Here is a 20892-nt window from a genome sequence, read left to right as displayed (position 1 = left end):
TAAAGCTTTTCTGGAGTCAATTGTTTCTCGAGAAAGTCGGTTTGTAGTAACCAACATTCCCGTATTGGAGCTCTCATTTACTAGCCACTGTTGCTTACTCAGTGTGGTAACTGCTAGCAGAGAAACCGCAGTCCTCAAGATCTGTCAGCAAAACAACACATTTCGAACTACTACATCATGATCGAGTGTCAAGCGTGCACGTGAGAATGGTACCGTGCACGTGCAGGTTAAACTTATCCGGGCTATATATCCGGGATGTGTATGTAAAGTGACCCTAGGGGACATTGGTCTGGGAGGCCGAGGCTAGCATGTTGTTACTACGAGCCAAACAAGTAGCGCGTCGCATTCGTGTTAGATTCACCCCACTGTGTTATTACAGTCGTTTGTGAATTGCTTAGAAGTAATTACAGAGTACTCATTGGCGTCTGCAATGTATATAGCTCTGATTGGCGGTTTTTGAGCGGTAGTTTTGATTGGAGCGGATATTTCTAGACTTGAACAGTTACGCCTTTTCCGAAATCACTTACAATAGAGCTGTCTCTAGGCTGCTTTCTTCCACCACGTACAAAAAGCAGTCTGGAATACCGAGGCTAAAAGCTTCGGTAATCGTTTATATTAATGATTCTAATTGTCTTCACTTCCTCTTGTGAGACACCTACGCCTTGTCGTTAGTTCGCTGTCAGTGGGCAACAGCACGTACAATCAGATGAAAAAGAGCATAGCAGGTAAAATTTAACATAAACTACGATCAGGACTCGTAGAAGCAAGTGCATGAGGTAGCCTTAGTTAGTGACCTTCCTAGGTATGCTAGGTATGCATTCCACAGCGATACTAGAGACTACATACGATATGAAGTTAGCTAGTGATGGTGGTACGATTTTGTGTAGACGGAAGAGTTCTGCATGATCTGCAATGCCAACCTCAAATTGAAGGGTTCTAGAGTACAGTGTAGTAAGGATTGATCATACTGTAGTACGGGACGTGTGAATAGTTGACTGTAGGTGGCATTCAGCTTCTGAAGGTGTTTCTCGGTTGTCAAATACACACAATCCCTAGCTACAATACAAAAGAATGGGGCGACGAAACTTCTAGCCTCGAACTTCAAGACCAAAGAGCGCGGGAAGTGCGCGAACTCTAGTCTGGTACTACTTGCCGAGCGTAGCGAGACTTCTAATCCGGGTCTCACAACAGGAAGTAGCGTGGTTCTATATGGCTCTCCATAGAGCTCTTGGTGTGTGTGTGTGTGTGTGTGTGTGTGTGTGTGTGTGTGTGTGTGTGTGTGTGTGTGTTTGTTTGTGTGTGTGTAGATCTAATGAAATATATTAATTAAATATATGTATGAGTAAAATTGTTTGTACTCGAAAGCAAATATCTTCAAGTTTATTAGACATACATGTATGCAAATGCAGTATTATAATTATAGCAACCAAACATTAATTTGATCAATTGAAAATGGCAAGATATGGTGACTAAAGCATTGTCGTTTGTATTTGCAGTGTTACTGAAGGAGTTTAGCTTCACTGACATCAGGTCAGTCGTATTAAAGTGTGGCTCTTCACAATGGTACGCATTAGGTCTCGAGATGGCGAAACCAGACGAAGTGCAATGTTTGACTCACGACAAACCAACACCGCGTCAGAAACTGCTTGCAGTCATTACGGACAGACAGCAACGAGAAGGCAAACACGTGGCAGCTGAAGAAATATTGCATGCCTCAAAGAAGATTTCGCCTCCAATTTTTCGCGACATTGGTAAGCAGTTGGAAGCTTTGCGATCAAGTCAACAAGGTACATACCGCTAGATACAATTAATTAAATAATATATATGCATGCTAGTTGCAGATTCGAGAAAACGTGAAAAATCATGTCATGCGCACAGATTTAGCAAATTTAATTTGGCTTTTGCATTATGATTAATAAAAATGTAATATTGGGTAGAACGTTCTTGAGGTTATGTTTGAATCACTTGACTGATTGATTGAGAGTTTGAGTGTATGTTCAATGTGTAACTTGGTTCAAATGTCTAGTGCTCTGAGCAGATTGCACATACAGCAATAAACAGGAATCATGAAAGGGTTGACAATGACTAGCCACAAGATTATTTGCCTAAGTGCCAATTAATAGCAACAAACTCAAACAATAAATTATTTGTATAAAGCTGTCGCATTTTGCATTCACTGTGATTTAGTCTATGAACAAGTATGAACAAGTAACAAGGACAATCTTAATTAAGCACTTTATATCATCCGAATTATATTGCAAGCTGTTTTCTTCAAGAAATCCTGTCAATTTTTGCAAAATGTTAGCTATAGGTGTATTGAACATGCATTATGGTAAAACCGTACGCTGAGACCGCCGCGCGCCCTACTGTATACACTGCTGTAGACTGCAACTGTCCTATATTGCATGAACTTAACAACTCGCACAAGACATACACAGTGACTAGAGCACCGAATAGTACAATAAATGCTCGTACAAAATGCTAGCCAAGAACGTAGCAAGAGTATGTCAAGAACGAGCAAAACGTTTGGGTATAACGCACAGCCAAGAAGAAATAATCTCTCTGAGCATTCTGGAAACCTTCTGTCCATTTTGAGATACGCTTCTTCATGATAAAAGTTTAATTAAATGAAACTTTACCAAAGCGTTCGACTAGTTAAGTTTAACAGCAACTTGTATGCGTGCGTGCATGAGTACGCGTACTTTATTTAACTGCCACCTATTGCTGGCTAAGTGTATTCGTCCAGTCGTGCGTTGTTCTGTGTAAGTAAAATATTTAATTATTTGTTTGTTTGGCACAGCTGCTTGGATGGAGTCGCCTGTCGAAGAATCTGACTTTGAGCAGATGGGCGCCATTATCGAGGTAGCAAAAGAAGTGAAGCGATTGGATCTGAGAGAGACTGTCGAAAACGCGGAAGCGGCGTATCAACAGCTGAACACAAGTATGGGATGGAGCGCGGCAAAAGAATGCCTAGACAACGTTTTTGCCGTATCGAGCGACATGATATATTGTGGCGTAGCAATGGCTTTAAAATGCTTTACCCTCTTGTCGGCTAACCCAAAACGCAAAGAGCAGTTTGTGTCTGACGAAGAGTTCGACAAGATCACCAAACTGCAACTGATAACCAGAGGCGTTCCTGGCAAAGTCTCTCGAAGTCGATACAGTGAGAGCGTAGGAAAGGCTGTCGAGAGTGTGATCGCTTGCAAAGAGGCTCTAGATAAGAATGACGTCGAACAAATGGCTTTCCAGATTCCTCACATGAAGGAAAATGTCAACATGTTGTCTCGGTTTCTTGTCAATCCCAATTCGACGCTAATGCAAGACGTCGCCAAAGAGGCTGAGTTCAAACCTGGTGATTTTGTTTTCAATGTTTATGCAGTATTTTTGCCGTACGTGGAAGGTATCAAAATGCTGTGCGCCTTTACGACGCTCGAGAGTTTGAGAGACGACTCGCAAACTCCAGATATCGAGAAACAGTGCGACGACGCCAAAGACTACTTCAAGTACTCCGAGGTTGAGAGAAGCATAAGGCACAGCTTCGATGCTCTTCGCACAATTCGCAGTAGAGACACCGTCACAGTGACCAACCGAAGCCTTGGCGGAAACTGGTCGATTCGCGGGGGTAAGAAATCTCCGAAGGGCTTGTGGGTGACCTGCAGTGACATTCAAAAGACGGACGGATCAGTAGCAAAGATATTTGAACGAGATGAGATACCGGAAGAGATTTGCTCTCAAACCATTTCTATTTCTGAGACGGTATTAAAGATTGGTGACACTGTAGCTCTCAACTATTTGGGTTACGGTTACGTTTACCGTTTCCCCGGCAGCTGGATTACTTCTCCAGATTATTGCTTTTACCGTGACACCGTACAAGAGGTTAAGCTTCATGGAGGTGGAGTGGATACGATGCAGTGGAGAATAGAGTCGCGTTACAAAGAGAAGGGCGAGGAAATCCGCGATGGAGATGAGATATATTTGCACTGCAACGTACAGGGCGGACGTGATAACCTCTACCTTACATGCAACTACGATGGATACGTCACCACAAGCGGAAACAAGCAAGTTTATCGCGTTAACGCGCTTCGTCTGATGGACAAAGATTAAGTGGTGACTATATATACTCGAATGAGGCATTGTTTTATGTATCAATAGTCTCTTGGTCGTATTGCTAACCGATAAAACGGTATTAGTATCTACACATTAGTTGGTGTCTTAGTCGGAATTATATGTGGTCTGAATTGTTTCAATAGTTTTAAATTGAGAAGCTCGAGTATATGTGCAAGTGTTTGTCCAAGTTTCAAGCTAAGGGCTGTATGATGCACATTGCATGCAGTGATCGTTTTCTTAGTAAGCTACGTTTCTTGGAGTTTATGAGTCGTCTTAGATTGCCATAATCTTTGGTGGCTGCTTGAGATCTACGTCCTCATCAATAACTTAGTATCAGCAACTCTCTGGTAAAACTATACATTTGGTATGTAAATTGATTGTGATAATAGTTTGCGTATATTAAAATTTGACTAAAAGTTTTTATAAAGTAAGAAATTTATATTCAATATTATTTGGAAAGCGAAATTGTTTTGTAATTGTGTAGTATAGAAAAGTTGGATAGTAATCATGCACATCTGTTTGAAGTATTATTTACGGCAATTTATTGTTTGTAGGTGCATGACAAGTTCTGTCTGTTTGTCAGTCTGCCTGTTAGCTTCAGTTTGTCTGTCTGTCAATCTGTGTTTGTCTGTCTGTTTGTCTGCTTGTATGTCTGTCTGTCTGTCTGTCTGTCTGTCTGTCTGTCTGTCTGTCTCTCCGTCTGTCTGTCTGTATGTATGTCTTTTGTCTTTACGTTTGTCTCTCTGTCTGTTTGTCTGTGTTCTACTTTGAGTACAACTTAGAAATAGAATGACCGAATTAGGTACCATTGTTTTAATTCTAATTTTCTGATTTGTTTCCATTCACAAACTGCAATGATGGAAAATAGTCTAGACATTCCTTATTTGTTATTTTTTGACAGTCAAACGTAATGAGTAATAAATTTAGAATTGAAACTACATTATTTGTTAATTATCAATTATTTTATCCCTAAATTCTACTTAAAGACTTAAGCAATTAAAATAGGTATCACTTACTCATAAAATATTAGTAGATTAAATCAAGTAAATTTAATTTTTTTTATTTCCATATACGCAAACAAACCTAGTCTAGCGTAGCCAGACCCTTTTCGCCACGTCATCCTTCCGCGCGAAATGGGGTCTGGTGAATTAACAGCCTTTGATGTCGCTGTGTGCCGCGTAGCCAGAAATCGGCTATCTAAAGATCGGATTTGGTTTCTTAAATGTTTCACTAAAGACCAGACTGGTATGAACGCGGTGCAATCCTATCTTATTAGTTTCTCTTGTATCGTAGAGAACAACTCGAAGACTACAGCTAGAGTTGTTGCTGTTTATGAAATCTGCATGTCTAAAGCAGCAATTAAGCTCTATCAACATCTGATAGAATGTGCAGCTTACTAGAATGGTATTTTATGTTTCGAGGCATAATTAATATTCTTATATATGTAATCCACAGTGACGGATCCAGCACACGGCACACTTGGCCCGCGCCCCGAGTCAGTAAAATCTGGAACTCTTCGATTTTGATAGAAAGTTGGTGCAATTATTCTATTTGTAAGATTTTAAGCTAGTTCTATCATGAATAAATAAAAGAAGAACACTAGAAGTGCAAACCCTCGGCCAGTATGCACCTTGAAGGTAATTAGTCGTGCTATGACAGAATGGTTTAAACAATACTAACTAACCGCCACGAACAGCGAAAGTATAGAGCACATACGAAAACCAGCTTTTGGTTAGATCGGAACAAAAGAAGCAGCAGGAAAGTCTAGAGCACATAGGAAAATCAGCTTTCGGGTAGATAGGTATGCAAAAGGAGAAGCACTGATTTTCAGTGAACAGAACACGATTTCACGCACCTACAACATTTTGAGCTTTCAGGAGATGACATTATTGATGGAACAAGGATAATGTTACAACCTTCGCTCGTCGGTTCTTTGTGCAGCTGATTGTTTGTGCAGCTTTTGAGGTCGCAACTATGGGCGGTTTTAGGAGTGGCCAGATACCAGAGCTAAAACAAAATTAGATATGGGAACGTTACAAATGCAGCTAGATTAGGCGTTGTTTCTAAATGTATGTTACAAATGTAGTTGTTTCCAAGTGCCAAATGTTACAAGCCGGAGAGCCTCGACGCTACCCTGGCTGGCAATCTTCGGCTTACGTGATGAAGTAACGGGCGTGGTCATTGTTCTGTTTGTGGGTGGGTAACATATGTTACAAATGTAAAGCAAAACAAGCAGCTTACCACCGATTTTACAGCTCACAAGAATATAAAAAGTCTCGTACTTTGTGCAGCTTTTCTAACTTGTTGTTTGTGCCGCTTCTCTAGATAGACGTCTGACTGTTGCCCAGTAGCAGCTACCAAACAAAGAAAGGTGGAGCCTCATGATGTCATCATGTTCGGCTATTGGTCGGTAGTGACACCACTTCTCGTCAATTGGTCGGAATAGATTGATTTGCATCTGCGCTAATCGACTATATATACGGTCGGTCGCTCGGTCGTTCGGTTATCGAACGTTACTATATACCTTCAGCCCGAAAATCCGAGCCTCGAGTAATAAATGATCATCGCTTGGTCTTCTTTTGTCTGACGAAGAAACCTAGAAGGCTACTACAGGAAAATCGTTTCCACCACTCACCTGAGTCAGACTCTGACATTTCAGGCTCTGACAGTTCAGATGCTGATGGTGCTTGTGATTTGTTTGAAATAGTTAGACGTTTAGCACTAAATAGTAGAGACTCAGTTGTTGGAAATAGTTAGATGTTTATGCGTAGGCATGCATTAGGCATGAATTAGGCATGCCATAGAAAATATAAATATATAAATTATAAATATAAATTTATATATATGTATATATATGTATACAAAAATAATATTTTACAATACCCCAATACGCCAACATCCCTCCCAACATCTCTCTGAAGTCAAGTAGGCAAATCCCAACTACGAACCTTTAGAAATTCTAATTCCATATATGCAATTATCATCTTGGCGTTGTAGCACGATAGGTTTACAGACAACTGTTCTAACGTATTCTTGAAAGCTCGAGGAAACGGTATTCCACTGATTGATGATGTCTTTCAACATGTTCGTTTCAAAGTCTTTAGAGTGAAAGATGATATGAAACCTAGAGATTTAATTAAAAACTAGTAAATAAAAAATGACCACCTGCTGTGGTAACATTGGCTTCATATATATAAAAAGGCTGTAAAGAGTTAAGGATTGTAGCATCAAAATATTGAGTTTGACCATCCATGAAATCTGGATGATATACGTCTCCTGGTACATACATACATACATACATACATACATACATACATACATACATACATACATACATACATACATACATACATACATACAAACATACATACATACATACATACATACAAACATACATACATACATACATACATACATACATACATACATACATACATACATACATATATATATATATATATATATATATATATATATATATATATATACATATACATATACATATACATATACATATACATATACATATACATATACATATGTATATGTACATGATTACAACAGTGCAAATATTGACGCTCAAAAATTCAGTCCAGTTGCTAATGTACGTAGTACATCACTCAGTAAAGATTTCAAGAAATTAGAAATTTGTATAACCGCAAAGCCTAGAAATTATAAATCACCTTAGTTGCGGTCGAATATATTTGAAGTCGATTGGTGCCAAGAAAACAACGTTCAGCAGACAACGTTCAAAACTGAGGTCCCTTTTGAATAAACGGTGCAGGTTACTGCCCGGAAGGTGCGAAGAAAGACAGCACTTCCTTTATGTCAAATCGTGGTTGTAACATATCCACTTAGTAGTAGTAGTACTAAAGATGAAAGGTCGCGCTGTTTGCCTCGTACACCAAAGCACCTTCGGCTAAGTCCAAATCGCGTATTTAAAATATTGGCGCGGCAGGCCGCGGATGTACAGGCTGTTACTCCGTAAGGCCTGCTCTAACCCTCTCCCAAAGCTCAACCGTCACGTTTAGCCCAAGGTTAGCTCTCTACTTAGCAGTGGCGTAGGAAGATGTTTAAGAGAGGGGGGGGGGGGGTAGTTTAGTACTTACATACAGTGGATGTAACGGAATAACGCACGACCGACATCATCGTATACGCATAGTTTAGGGCGTCATTGATGCAATCTTGAAATGTTTGCGTTTGTAATACACGGCAAGTAACGGTAGTGTGATGCGCCAAACATTTAGGTACCAAAGCAATCACGTCTATAGTCACGTGAGACGTTAGTAATCCTACGTATCTTCACACATTCAAGACAAGCCTAACGTGAATAGGTGCCTATATAATGCTTAGAAGCACTGAAATTCTATAGAAAAATGCCAGTCTCAACTTCCAGCTGTAGCTAATTTCGTCAGTAATTAACCAACAAAAGCAGGAATAACGTCATTGTGATGACATCATTATCTGCGTGGGACTCAAAGTGTCGTGTGTCGTATTGTAGCAAACAGCGGCTAACACGTATTCCCGTGCATCGTACGACTGTCTAGACTAGATATAAAGAGCGACTTGCAGCACACAAATTCAGTTCATTGCATCGCAGTACAGGCGACCGCCTATTTGGTTTAAGAAAGAGTCAAGTGCAAGACATTTCTTGGAGAATTACGATGGCATTTTTGACATGCAATATGGTCATGTTTATTATGACAAGTGCCGCTCTCGTTGTGGCGGACAAGGGCAGTAGCACACCAACACAGGAAAACAATAATTGTTAAGTGATTTCAATAAATTTTGATTTACGTTATGTGACTTGTTCAACAGAGTCCAAAAATGGAAAAGGTTCATGTACACTACGTACCAGGTTTGTTTAAAGTTTTTCATAAATCTTTTTATTTTATTTTTAGCTCATGTTTGTTTTTAACAGGTCCACGTGGCCCCCCTGGAAGAGACGGTAAGACACATAAAACTGATGTAGCTTTACATCAATAATATTTATTGTTTGCTTTCCTAGGATTTAATGGAAGAGACGGTGAGAAAGAGCCATTAAAGGATATAATAGAAAACGGTGTTTTAGCTACTCTGACGTGAAGGAATTCAGGGAATTCCTGGAATTCCAGGCTTGCCAGGAACAGTAGGAGCCAAAGGATCACGAGGAGACATTGGAATGGGTAACAACTGACAGGACGATGAAAACGGGTTTAAATGTTAATATATATAATATATATATATATATAAATTTAAGGCAGTCCGGGAGCTCCTGGCATTGAGGGAAAATCCGGCCCTGAAGGAGAAAAAGGAGCTGATGGAGGGAAGGGAGAGAGAGGAGAAACAGGAAGGCGTAAGCCCATGTCATTGTTATCTGTCTAGGCTCTGTGAATTGCTCAAGTTGTAATTTGCTAGCGTTGTTTTTAAATTTACTATTGTCAGCTATACATTCGATTAGTGAATGTAAATGTAAAATAGCAACTAAGATGAGTTTTGTATTTTTAGACTAACTAATACTGTAATGACCATGAGCAGCTTACAAATGCATGCAGGTAGATAGTTTGTTACATCGACGTTTTGCGTAAGCTAACTATCATACATAACAATAAGTCGTACTCTTTAAAATATGACCTCTCTATTCCCAGATTGTCTAAAATTCTGCTCTTCTGCCTACTAATGTGTGCGAATCTTTGATTTATGTTTCAGCTGCCAGTCTAAGGTCTGGATTGACTGGTACCACGTATATTCAATGGGGAAGAAACAATTGCTCTGCTCGTGGTGTTCAGACTCTTTACTCGGGCATCGCTGCTGGATCAGACCACAGTCATCGCGGAGGTGGAGCTAACACTCAGTGCCTTCCACTTGATCCTGTATGGGGATATTACAAAGACGGTCACCAAGGAGCAAGTTATATTTATGGATCAGAATACGAACTTCCTCATGGCATTCAACCATTCATCAATAAAGGATTGTATCAGTACGATGTTCCTTGTGCTGTGTGTCACGATGCCAATAAGAACACTCAGTTCATGTTACCAGCAAAGAGCATCTGTCCCACTGGATGGAGTAGAGCATATTATGGATATCTCATGACAGAACACCATACTCATTCTGGAAGGAACATGTACCTGTGTGTCGACCACAACGCAGAGCCTACTGGCAGTAGCCACAACCATAACGGCAATTTGTTCTATCTTGTAGAGGCCGTGTGTGGATCTCTTCCTTGTCCTCCGTACGTGAACGGTCGAGAACTGACATGCGCAGTCTGTACGAAGTGATGTGCGTTAAAGTTTCAACTGAATTTTAGAACATGTAAGGTTTCGCAGTAAAACGGGAAATTAGGGAGGGTAGCATTTTGTACTTAGTAATGTTTACCAATCAACAAACGATTGACACGATTTGCTTTCCAAACTCTATAAAGCAAAGAGTTTCGTGAAATACACAATATGTTATTTCTCACTCTAATCGCCTCTGCAGTAGCATCAGGTTAGTCACCTTGCGAAAATAGTTAATTTGGCTCGCTATATCACATCAGTTAACGCTTTTTGTTTGTCGTTAATTCGTAAAGGCAAATTCGCTACCAAAACGACACTTCAATTAAAACTCAAGTCTTTCAGCAAAGTCAAAACAAGAATCAGCGTGCTGTATTTCACTTGTGTAATAAGCTCGAGAAGAAGCCGACGCCATGTGTAGCCATGCAGCTCAAATTCCGAGACGGTTTGCGAACCTTAGACACTTTATAACATGTTATTTGACCAAACGTTTACTTGTGTGTGTGTGTGTGTGTGTGTGTGTGTGTGTGTGTGTTTGTTTGTGTGTGTGTGTGTGTGTGTGTGTGTGTGTGTGTGTGTGTGCGCGCGCGCGCGCGTGTGTGTGTGTGTGTGTGTGTGTGTGTGTGTTCTCGCGCATATTTGTGTGCACGCATGTATTTGTGGGTGCATGCGTGCGTTCGTGCGTGCGTACGTGTGTGTGTGTGTGTGTGTGTGTGTGTGTGTGTGTGTGTGAGAGAGAGAGCACGTGTGTGCGTGCGTTCGTGTGTCTAATCGTCATATATACTCCAATGTTATGTCTGTTTGTTGTACTATTGGGCGTTAATCGGACCGCCGATGCCATATCGTTTTCATCATAAAACACCGCCAGTCTGCCTAGCAGCGCTACCGCAAACTGCATGTTTAATTCAAGAATGCCGTTGCCATGGTTATGGTGCCAATTGTAGCACCACGCTTCAAAATTGTGGCACTTGGCATTCATGCCTTATCTTACTAGAGAGTTTTGCCTGATTGTAGTCTATATAGGCTAAAGCCGCAGACAAACAGCAACGATGTGTGTAGCAGTTTGCAATCATTGATCTAAGGGCTCCATATATCAAATGGCACCGGAGACCGATTGTGGCCACAATTTTGGTACCAGCCATAAATAGTACCGGCAAATGTCTATATATGGCGTTACCGTCACACCTTCTTTGCAGCATTAATCGCAATGTTTTGAAGGAAGATGAGGAAATCACAGCGAAAAATACAGTGGCTGCGTTTATAGACATACCATGAGGATGAAACTACAAATGATACAAAGTCAAGAAAACGAGACATTACGTAATAGGTACTAGAGACTACTTTTTATATTAATGTGATAATGGAATCTAGTCTAATTGAAGTATATATGATTGCAATGTAAATGGTTTACATTGAGTCTATAAAGACTCATTCAATGGAAACAGAGAAATGTATGTACAGTACAGGCATGCATGTATACATTGATTTAAACGTCGTCAACGAAATCGGTTGACATACCATCGTGTCTGTAATGTTAAATACACGACACCACTATCCCACTGTCCCCAACATTCCGTCCACTGTTATCACATACACATTGATCGAGTGACATACTACACCTGAGCAATCGTGACCGTATTACAGGTCTCTCTTCTAAATTTTTTCGAAGTTATGTTCCCCCCTGGTACCGCATATCTACGCCGCTGCCGGGTCAATAACGATAGGAAACCCTCATGCAAATATTTACGACATCTAGTAATCACGTAACAATTTAAATCAGACAAAATGTCAAAATTCAATAAATTATCTTGCATTTGAAGTTTGCTGCCCACTAGACATTTTTGCTTCCGTATTCTTGCTTCTTATTGTAGTACTTTTACTAACACTGCTTGACATCTTTACATGTAGCACGTACATTCCGAAAGCCTCTTCTTGCTGTCCTACCTCCAACGGCTCCTCCTTTTTGAAAAGCTAAAAATCGACTTCTTTGCCATGCACCGGAGAGACGACTAACAGCTACCTACATGGTGTATCGTTCGTTTTAGTTGGTGTTTTCTCGACCACTTTGTACGTTTCCGACCTATTATCTCAGTAATAAGTCGTGTCTCACAAGATTTGTTGCAAGTTGGGACTTGGACTATTGACGGTGTATCGTTCGTTGTATTTGGTGCTTCCTCGACTGCTTTGTGGGTTTTTCGATCTACTACCTCAGTAATATGTCGTTTCCCACAAGGTTTCTTGCAAGTTGGGACTTGGACTATTGACTGTGTATCGTCCCTTTATTCTGGTTTGTTTGGAGACAGCAGAGATAGACACACCAGTGATAGAGGAATCAGAAATAGAGACAGCAGTGATAGTGACATCAGTGATAAAGACAGTAGTGATAGAAGTATCAGTGATAGAGACAGCAGTGATAGAGACCACAGAAATAGAGACAGCCAATATAGAGGCAGCAGAAATCGAGGCAGCGGAGATAGAAACAGCAGTGCTGGAGACCGCAAAAATAGAGACAGCAGATACAGAGGCAGCAGAACTAGAGGCAGCAGTGATAGATACATCGGTGACAGAAGTAGTAATGATAGCGACAGCAGTGATAGAGACCGCAGAATTAGAGACAGCCCATGTGGAGGCAGCAGAAATAGATGGCAGGAGTGATGGAAACCGCATAAATAGAGACAACGGATATAGAGGCAGCAGCAATAGAGGCACCAGTAATGTCCCACAAGGTTGGTCGCAACTTTGGACTTTGGCTGTTGACGGTGTATATCGTCCCTTTATTCTAGTTTGCTTGGAGAGAGCAGAGATAGAAGCACCAGTGATAGAGGCATAAGTAATAGAGACAGCAGTGATAGAGACATCAGTGATAGAAGTATCAATGATAGAGACGACACTGATAGAGACAGCAGGAATAGAGATATCCGATATGGAACCAGCAGGAATAGAGGCAGCAATGATAGAAACAGCAGTAATGTAGACCGGAGAAATCGTCGTGTCCCACATTATTTTGTGGTAAGAATCGACTTTGACTGTTGACGGTGTATCTTCATGTGCATTTGCTTCCTTTGGAGACAGCAGAGATAGGAACACTATTGATAGAGGTATCAGTAATAGAGACAGCAGTGATAGAGACATTAGTGATAGAAGTATCATTAATAGAGAGAGCAGTGATAGAGACCGCAGAAATAGAGACAGCTGATATGGAAGTAGCAGAAATAGATGCAGCAGTGATAGAAGCAGCGGTGACGGAGACCGCAGAAATAGTCGAGTTTCACAAGGTTTATCGCAAGTTTCGACTTTGAAAGTTGATGGTGTATCGTCCGGTGTATTTGGTTTGTTTGGAGACAGCAGAGATAGAAACACCAGTAATAGAGGCATCAGTAAAGAGAGACAGCAGTGATAGAGACATCAGTGATAGAAGTATCACTGATAGAGAGAGCAGTGATAGAGGCCGCAGAAATAGAGACAACCTATATGGAGGCAGCAGTGATAGAACCAGCAGTGATGGAGACTGCAGAAATAGAGACAACAGATATAAAGACATCAGCAACAGATGCAGCAGTAATAAACACAGCGCTGATAGAGGTATCAGTGAAAGGGACCGTGTGATGCAGACAGCAGAAAAGGAGACAGCAGATATATAGGGGCAGCAGTGATAGAGACATCAAAGATAGATGCAGAAGTGATAGAAACATCAAGAAAACAGAAAGCAGGTACATCAGATACAGAGGCAGCAGAGACGGAACGAGCCAAGGTAGTGACAGCAGAGACAGTGACAGCAGAGATAAGGACAGCAAAGATAGAAATTGCAAGGATTGAGACAGTAGTGATAGAGACCTCAGAAATAAAACTAGAAAAGATAAAGAGAGCAGAGATAGAGACAGCCGTGATAGAGACATCAGATAAAAAAAAGTATCAGTAATAGAGACAGCAGTGATAGAGACCGCAAAAATAGAGACAGCCGATATGGAGGCAGCAGAAATGGCGGCATCAGTTATGAAAAACAGTGATAGAAACCGCAGAAAATGAGACAACATATATAGAGACAGCATAAATGGAGATAGCAGAGCTAGATATAGCAGAAATGGAGACAGCAGAGATGAAGGCAGCAGTGACGGCGACAGAGGTGATCCAGACAAAAAGGATGGAGACAGCAGCAGGGGAGAGAGAGGTGATGGAAAGGACAGAGATGGAGAGAGCAGAGATAGAGAGAGTAGAGATAGAGAAAGCAGAGATGGACATAGCAGAGATGGAGAGAGCAGAGATGGGGAAAGCATAGATGGAGAGGGCAAAGATAAAGAGGGCAGAATTGTAAAGAGCAGATATGGAGAGGTTGGAGATGGAGAGGGCAGAGATGGACAGGGATGAATTGGAGATGGCAGATATGGAGAGGGCAGAGAGAGAGAGGTTTTAGTTCTAGATGTTTTGGTCTAGATTTCAGTTAGATTGTTAAGAGTAGCAAAGTTCTTGAACTGTGTTCAAGAACAAAGGAAAGAAGCGTCCAGATGTCGCTGTCTATGACTATAATCAAGGCAAAAAGTTACTGTTGGACATGACAGTTACTCATCCCTGGGCACTGCATAACATCGGATCGAGCAAAACAATTTCAGGGTATGCTGCATCTTCAAAAGAGCGCTCAAAGAATTCCAAGTATTTGTCTGCAGCAATAGACCTAGGGCACTTGTTCCGACCTTTTGCATTGGAAGTATTTGGCTGTTGGGGTGCTGAGAGTGTTAACACTCTGAAGGAGGCTGCCAGTCTCGCGCCAGCAGCACTGGCCATGTCTTACGATGACTTTGCAAACTATTGGCGTCGTCGATTGGCAGTCTGCCTTCAGAAAGGAAATGCAGATATGATACATAACAAGATTGCAGCAATTATAGGACAGACTCCAATAGATCCTAATTCGATAAACAATATCGAAGCAAGACATTACAGTATCGACTTTACGTAAATTAGTTTAATTCTTGCGTGTTAGTGTTGATGTAGAGTAGAGGTTGTATTTGTGTCTACATAGCGTATAGTAGTTTGCTTAGCGACCGTCTTGATGGTTCTAGATCATATTCTGTATCTACGTTGAAGATTTATTGCAAATATATGAGAGAGAGAGAGAGAGAGAGAGAGAGGGGGGGGGCAGAGAGAGGGCAGAGAGAGAGAGAGAGAGAGAGAGCAGTGATAGAGACCGCAGAAATAAAGACAGCAGATATGGAAGCAGCAAAAATAGAGGCAACTGTGATAGAAACAGTAGAGATTGAGACCGCAAAAGTAGTCGTGTCCCACACGGTTTCTCGCAAGTTTCGACTTTGACAGTTGACGGTATATCGTCTGGTGTATTTGGTTTGTTTGAAGACAGCAAAGGCAGAAACTCCAGTGATACAAGAATCAGTAAGAGAGACAGTAGTGATAGAGATATCAGTAATAGAAGTATCAGTGAGAGAGAGAGAGCAGTGATAGAGACCGCAGAAATAGAGACAGCCGATATGGAGGCAGCAGGAATAGAGGCAGCAGTGATAGAAACAGCAGTGTTGTAGACCGCAGAAATAGAGAGAGCTGATAAACGCAGCAGCAATAGAAGCAGCAGTAATAAAGACAGCGATGATAGAAGTATCAGTGATAGAGACCGTAGTGATACAGACAGCAGAAAAATGACAGCAGCTATATAGAAGCAGCAGAAAAAGAAGCAGAATTGATAGAGACATCAAAGATAGATGCATCAGCGATAGTAACAGCAAGAATACAGAAAGCGGGAACATCAGATATGGAGGCAGGAGAGACAGAACGAGCGAAGATAATGACAGCAGAGACAGAGACAGCAGAGATGGAGACAACAAAGATAGAAAGTGCAAGGATTGAGACAGCAGTGATAGAGACTTCAGAAATAGGACCAACAAAGATGAAGAGAGCAAAGATAGAGACAACTGTGATAGAGACATTAGTAATAGAAGTATCAGTAATAGAGGCAGCAGTGATAGATACCGCAGAAATAATATACTATACTGTACTGTACTGCACTGTACTGCACTGTACTGTACTGTACTGTACTGTACTGTACTGCACTGTACTGTACTGTACTGTCTGAGCTAAAAGAAATTAGAATTTCTACGTAAGTATCAAATGGTACCGCATCGGGAAGCCAATTAAGTGAAATTTGTAGTGCTCGCCTTTATTAGAAATAGATTCTGCATTGGCTAAACAGACAAAATTGTAAGTATAATTTCTATTATGTACACAATTTTTTAAATTAACTTTGACATACGTTTGATTTACCGTTATTTGTCGTAGTTTTATTGAAATTCGTTTTCTCTATTTGATTTTGGATGATAGCAGATAGGACAGCGTGAAAGCGTTCAATATTAATTAGCATGCAATTTCAGTTACTGTATTTGGGCTCTATTATCAGTTGAATATACAGCAGACTATGTACACTTATTACTTGAACATTTAGCTTGCAGCATGTCAATTTAGAGGGCAATGGTATTTGCAGCCGATCTGGATTCAACGGTATTTAACGACATTATCTGTAGTTTGCTTGATCCCTTGCTGTAGTCATGTTATGGACCGGCTACTGATGTAAGTCGTTATCTGTTATATTCTAGTCTTGCGCGTGGTAACATTTGCACTCATTGTTTTCATATATTTTCATCTTGTATCGTTGACCATCATACTGGACACATCGACTCGGGTATAGGACATGCAACCGATATCCGACTGTAAATGGCTACATAACTATTATACTAGTCTATTATGAGTTTGGGCAGCAAAACAGCGAGTGTTTTTTCGATAGTGGACACGGTATGGGTTCATTCAACCGAACGGTTGCTGAGGTACACATTGCTGCAGCCTTTAGCATTATCTCTATAGTTGTACTTTGTAGATATGTTCAAAGTTGGGGTTTGGGCTGACACTGTGAGCACAGATTTAAATACAGAAATTCAAGCAGAGCTAGCCTAAGACCTTTCTACAGTTATGTCTAAAGTGGGTTTTCGTCTGTCTGTTGGTGCGCGCGCACGCGCTCACACACACACACACACACAGATTTTCTTATGTGATTCTATAATAATAAAAATTGTATGCAGTATGTATTCAGATGTTGTGCGTTGGCATGACTCTGAACGAGGTCCTAAGGTCCGTGACGTCTACTCCTGCAGCCGCTATCGGCTGGCAAGACTACGTAGAATCCCTCAAGGTCGGACCGGAAGCGGACGTAACTGTTTTGTCTTTGCAATCGTGCCATTTGTACAGGAAAGACTGTCAGTTACAACAAAGACTTTTGAAGCCGGTTGGTTGTCTGCATGCGTTATATAGACGTCAATATATCATACTATTTTAATGCTGGCAGAGGTGCGTTCTAAACTCTGTCTGGCAAGCAGGGCGAAGCGGTTTTCTGACGGATCCCGAGGCTAGTTTTAATAAATTGAATTTAATTTAATGGAAGGATTATCTATTAAAGTGTTTAAGAATTAGGTGCTTTTCAATCAGGAGAGGGTACTCAAACTAACAAAAAGTTGGACGAATGCTGTTGTCAGAGATGCGATTACTCCCATAACGGTAACTGAACACAATAGATTGAACATTAGCTGATTAATAACAATAAATTCACTTGAATTTATGCAACGTGCACACATTGGCACAATAAGTGCACGTTGGTAGGTAGTGCATGCCAACAGGCAGACAGTATCCGTCAACTTGATTTGGTACTAACCCGTTTTAGCAGTAACATTTATTGATCCAGGCTTTCAGAGAGACAACTGAACGACTTGAATTTCATCTGTGCATGGTATTACGTTTATTTATAGCAATTATATATAAACATGCAGGATCTATATAATACGCCTACAGCGAAACGTCTAAGGACTCTTAGAGGTGTAAATATTCAAGTCTGTTTAAAAAAACCGAGGAACTGTGGGAAAATCCCAGATTCTGGAGCACGTGAGCGTACTGTAGGAAGGGGATTTACACCGTTTGAAGGACGTTCATGATTAAAGAACAGCAGATAGGAACTTGACTATAATTAGCAATAGGATGTTGGGTATGCCACTCGTCTGTTTGCAGTTTACGTAGTGCAGAGGTAATTAGTTGCACAATGAAACCGTTGAGCATCACACGCACGAGTCACTCCTCCTCTCTATTCCGTATCACACAAACCCACGATGCCGACGGTAATGTCGACCCTCCGTTCTCAAATAGCCTTAACTAATTTAAGTGTAGATGTTAAAGACAAAAAGATGTTTTTGTGAATTAGCTTGTAGCTAACCCATGAAACACATTGGGCGATTACAAGCATAATAGCTAGTACCGCCTTTGACGCGCCCACTCTTGCAGTATGTTAGCATTAGCAACGCGACGTATTGCTGAGCAGCCTCACACTTTGATCTCATCTGTCTCTTAGACAGTAGATGTTTTGATTGCGTACTGGATAGCGCATCATTTATATTTTGGGACGATTGTCTTGTTGGGACTCTGCCAAGTCAGCAAACAAAATTCTAACCGTGATTTGGACGTGTCGCTCTCTTCTCAAATCACGTTTCCCGTTATTTACTTGATTGCTCCGTGCCAATGCAGAAAGCTTGTTGATTCGTCGTTACTACCAAGTATGGTAAACCGTTGTCTTGTGAAATATACGGAATGACATCATTGCCTATGACATCATACAGGAAGTAACTCCCTTGCAATGGTATATAAGCGACGCGTCATCTGCAGACCACTGTATACAACTGATAGACTGGCGGAGCAGCATGCGTGTGGTTAAAGTCTGTCTTTTGCTCTTTTGTTTTCTCGGGTTTATCAAAACCGTTATTTCTGCTGCAGATCAGAACGAACCGGTATTGGCTTATTGTGTCGAGATGTCATGTCGTGTAATGTTGACTAGATGTATGCTCATGCAGGCTGGTGGTTGTTCTGGTGTCCCTGGTATTCCCGGTTTGCACGGTGCCCCTGGGCGAGACGGTAGAGACGGAGCTAAAGGAGAGAGAGGAGAAACGGGAAGAGGTGAAAAAGGGGAGAAGGGTGACGTTGGAGGAATGGGAGAAAAGGGGGCAGTAGGGCCGCAAGGGGTTGTTGGTCCCAAAGGAAGCAGCGGAAAGGTGGGATTACGTGGAGCAATGGGACCGAAGGGAATGAAAGGAGTCGATGGAATTAAAGGTTCTAAAGGAGAACAAGGAAAGGAAAGTAAGGTCAACTGGAAGCAATGTGTGTGGGATAGGCGAGACGTCAAAGACAGTGGAGTTATTCAGGTTTTAGCAGTGCAGTTTGTTAGTGTCAGTAATTGAAATTACTTTTCCGTAGGAATGCAGATTTACGAAACGATCAGAAAATTCGGCATTGCGTGTAGCGTATGCTGGAAACTTAAGAGTTTACTGTGGCAGTCACTCTACTTGTTGTTCCCGTTGGTATTTTACATTCAATGGAGGTGAATGTTCTGGTCCCATGACCATCGAGGGTCTTGTGTATTCGAACAGACGGGGAGACGATGTTCATCGTCACAGACAGATTGAGGGATATTGTGAGAACATACCAGCAGGGCAAATCAAAGTTGCATTTCACATTGGAAAATGCGCCAGACAAAGCAGTACAACATACGACGGCGAAACAGGATGGGCTTCTACATCTCGCATTATAATCGAGGAGACTGCCCCTGCACAGCAATAATAATGCGCGCTGCCGATGTATTAATAACAGTTTGCATTCTAGTGTCGCAACAATTCTTGTGTTTAACATGTTAATAATCACAATTCCTTTAGCTTGTTACGTTTGAGCACAACAAACGACTGCTCTATTCGCTTGTAATTCATCAATGTTTCCTAAAATGTATCAGAAATACCTTCCATTTCAATGAATTTCAATGATCGAGACGCTTTCAGTGTCAAATGCGACATCGCTGTAGTGATCACTCGTTTGGAAGAAGTGCAAATTTTCACAATTTTTACGCCAAAGATCGAGACTTTCTGTGACGGTTGCTTGGGTCGGTCTTGGTATGCACAGATTAATCTGAAAAGTCTTGACAGAAAGGTTAAATATATGATTCGATTTCTGTTTGGCATAAAAATTCTCATTTATGTATGTTGTCGTAACACGGCACAAAGATTGAGGAAAATTAAACTTTACCCAAGATGTTTCTACCACAAGCAGATAATCGGTTGCCTCGCCTACAAGAGAAATGTAACGTTTTGTTTTGTCTGAGTGATATCATGCTGTCTGACTGTCTTACAGTTGACTCTTTTTGACGACCTGAGATGTCTACGAGAAAGAGTCTTCGTCTTTCGTGACAGTGTCGTAGCTACGGGGGGTTCTTGGGGGTTCAGTACCCCCAAAAGTTATGGACGTGGTTGCTCATCTGTTATTTATAGTCTAATAGAGTGATTTATGTACATAATTATACAGTACAGAAATGATATGTTGTTAGTTTGTAAATCTAAACGTATATACATATAAAGTTAATTTTTTATCAAATTAATTTTAATCTTAAGCAAATTGATATTAATAATAAACCTTTCAAATATTGCTCTGGCTACGCCGCTAGTTGTGAGAGAAGCCG

The 20892-nt window shown here is 41.0% G+C and overlaps 2 protein-coding genes across 2 annotated transcripts; both read left to right on the top strand.

Moving 5' to 3' along the window:
• Positions 1–2821: 2821 nt before the first annotated feature.
• On the top strand, positions 2822–4288 carry LOC134186158 (uncharacterized). The gene has a single exon (XM_062654076.1). The coding sequence runs from the start codon at positions 2845–2847 to the stop codon at positions 4102–4104; it is 1260 nt and encodes a 419-aa protein (XP_062510060.1). The 5' UTR covers positions 2822–2844; the 3' UTR covers positions 4105–4288.
• A 15127-nt stretch (positions 4289–19415) lies between these two features.
• Positions 19416–20153, top strand: LOC134186256 (collagen triple helix repeat-containing protein 1-like). The gene is made up of 2 exons (XM_062654169.1): positions 19416–19591; positions 19644–20153. Exons 1-2 carry the CDS (start codon positions 19460–19462, stop codon positions 20004–20006), a joined length of 495 nt encoding a protein of 164 aa, XP_062510153.1. The 5' UTR covers positions 19416–19459; the 3' UTR covers positions 20007–20153.
• Positions 20154–20892: the final 739 nt, after the last annotated feature.

Source organism: Corticium candelabrum, chromosome 10 (assembly GCF_963422355.1).
Source record: "Corticium candelabrum chromosome 10, ooCorCand1.1, whole genome shotgun sequence".
NCBI lineage: Eukaryota > Metazoa > Porifera > Homoscleromorpha > Homosclerophorida > Plakinidae > Corticium > Corticium candelabrum.
Note: the sequence above shows the minus strand (reverse complement) of the source record. Positions and strands in the feature narration are given on the sequence as shown.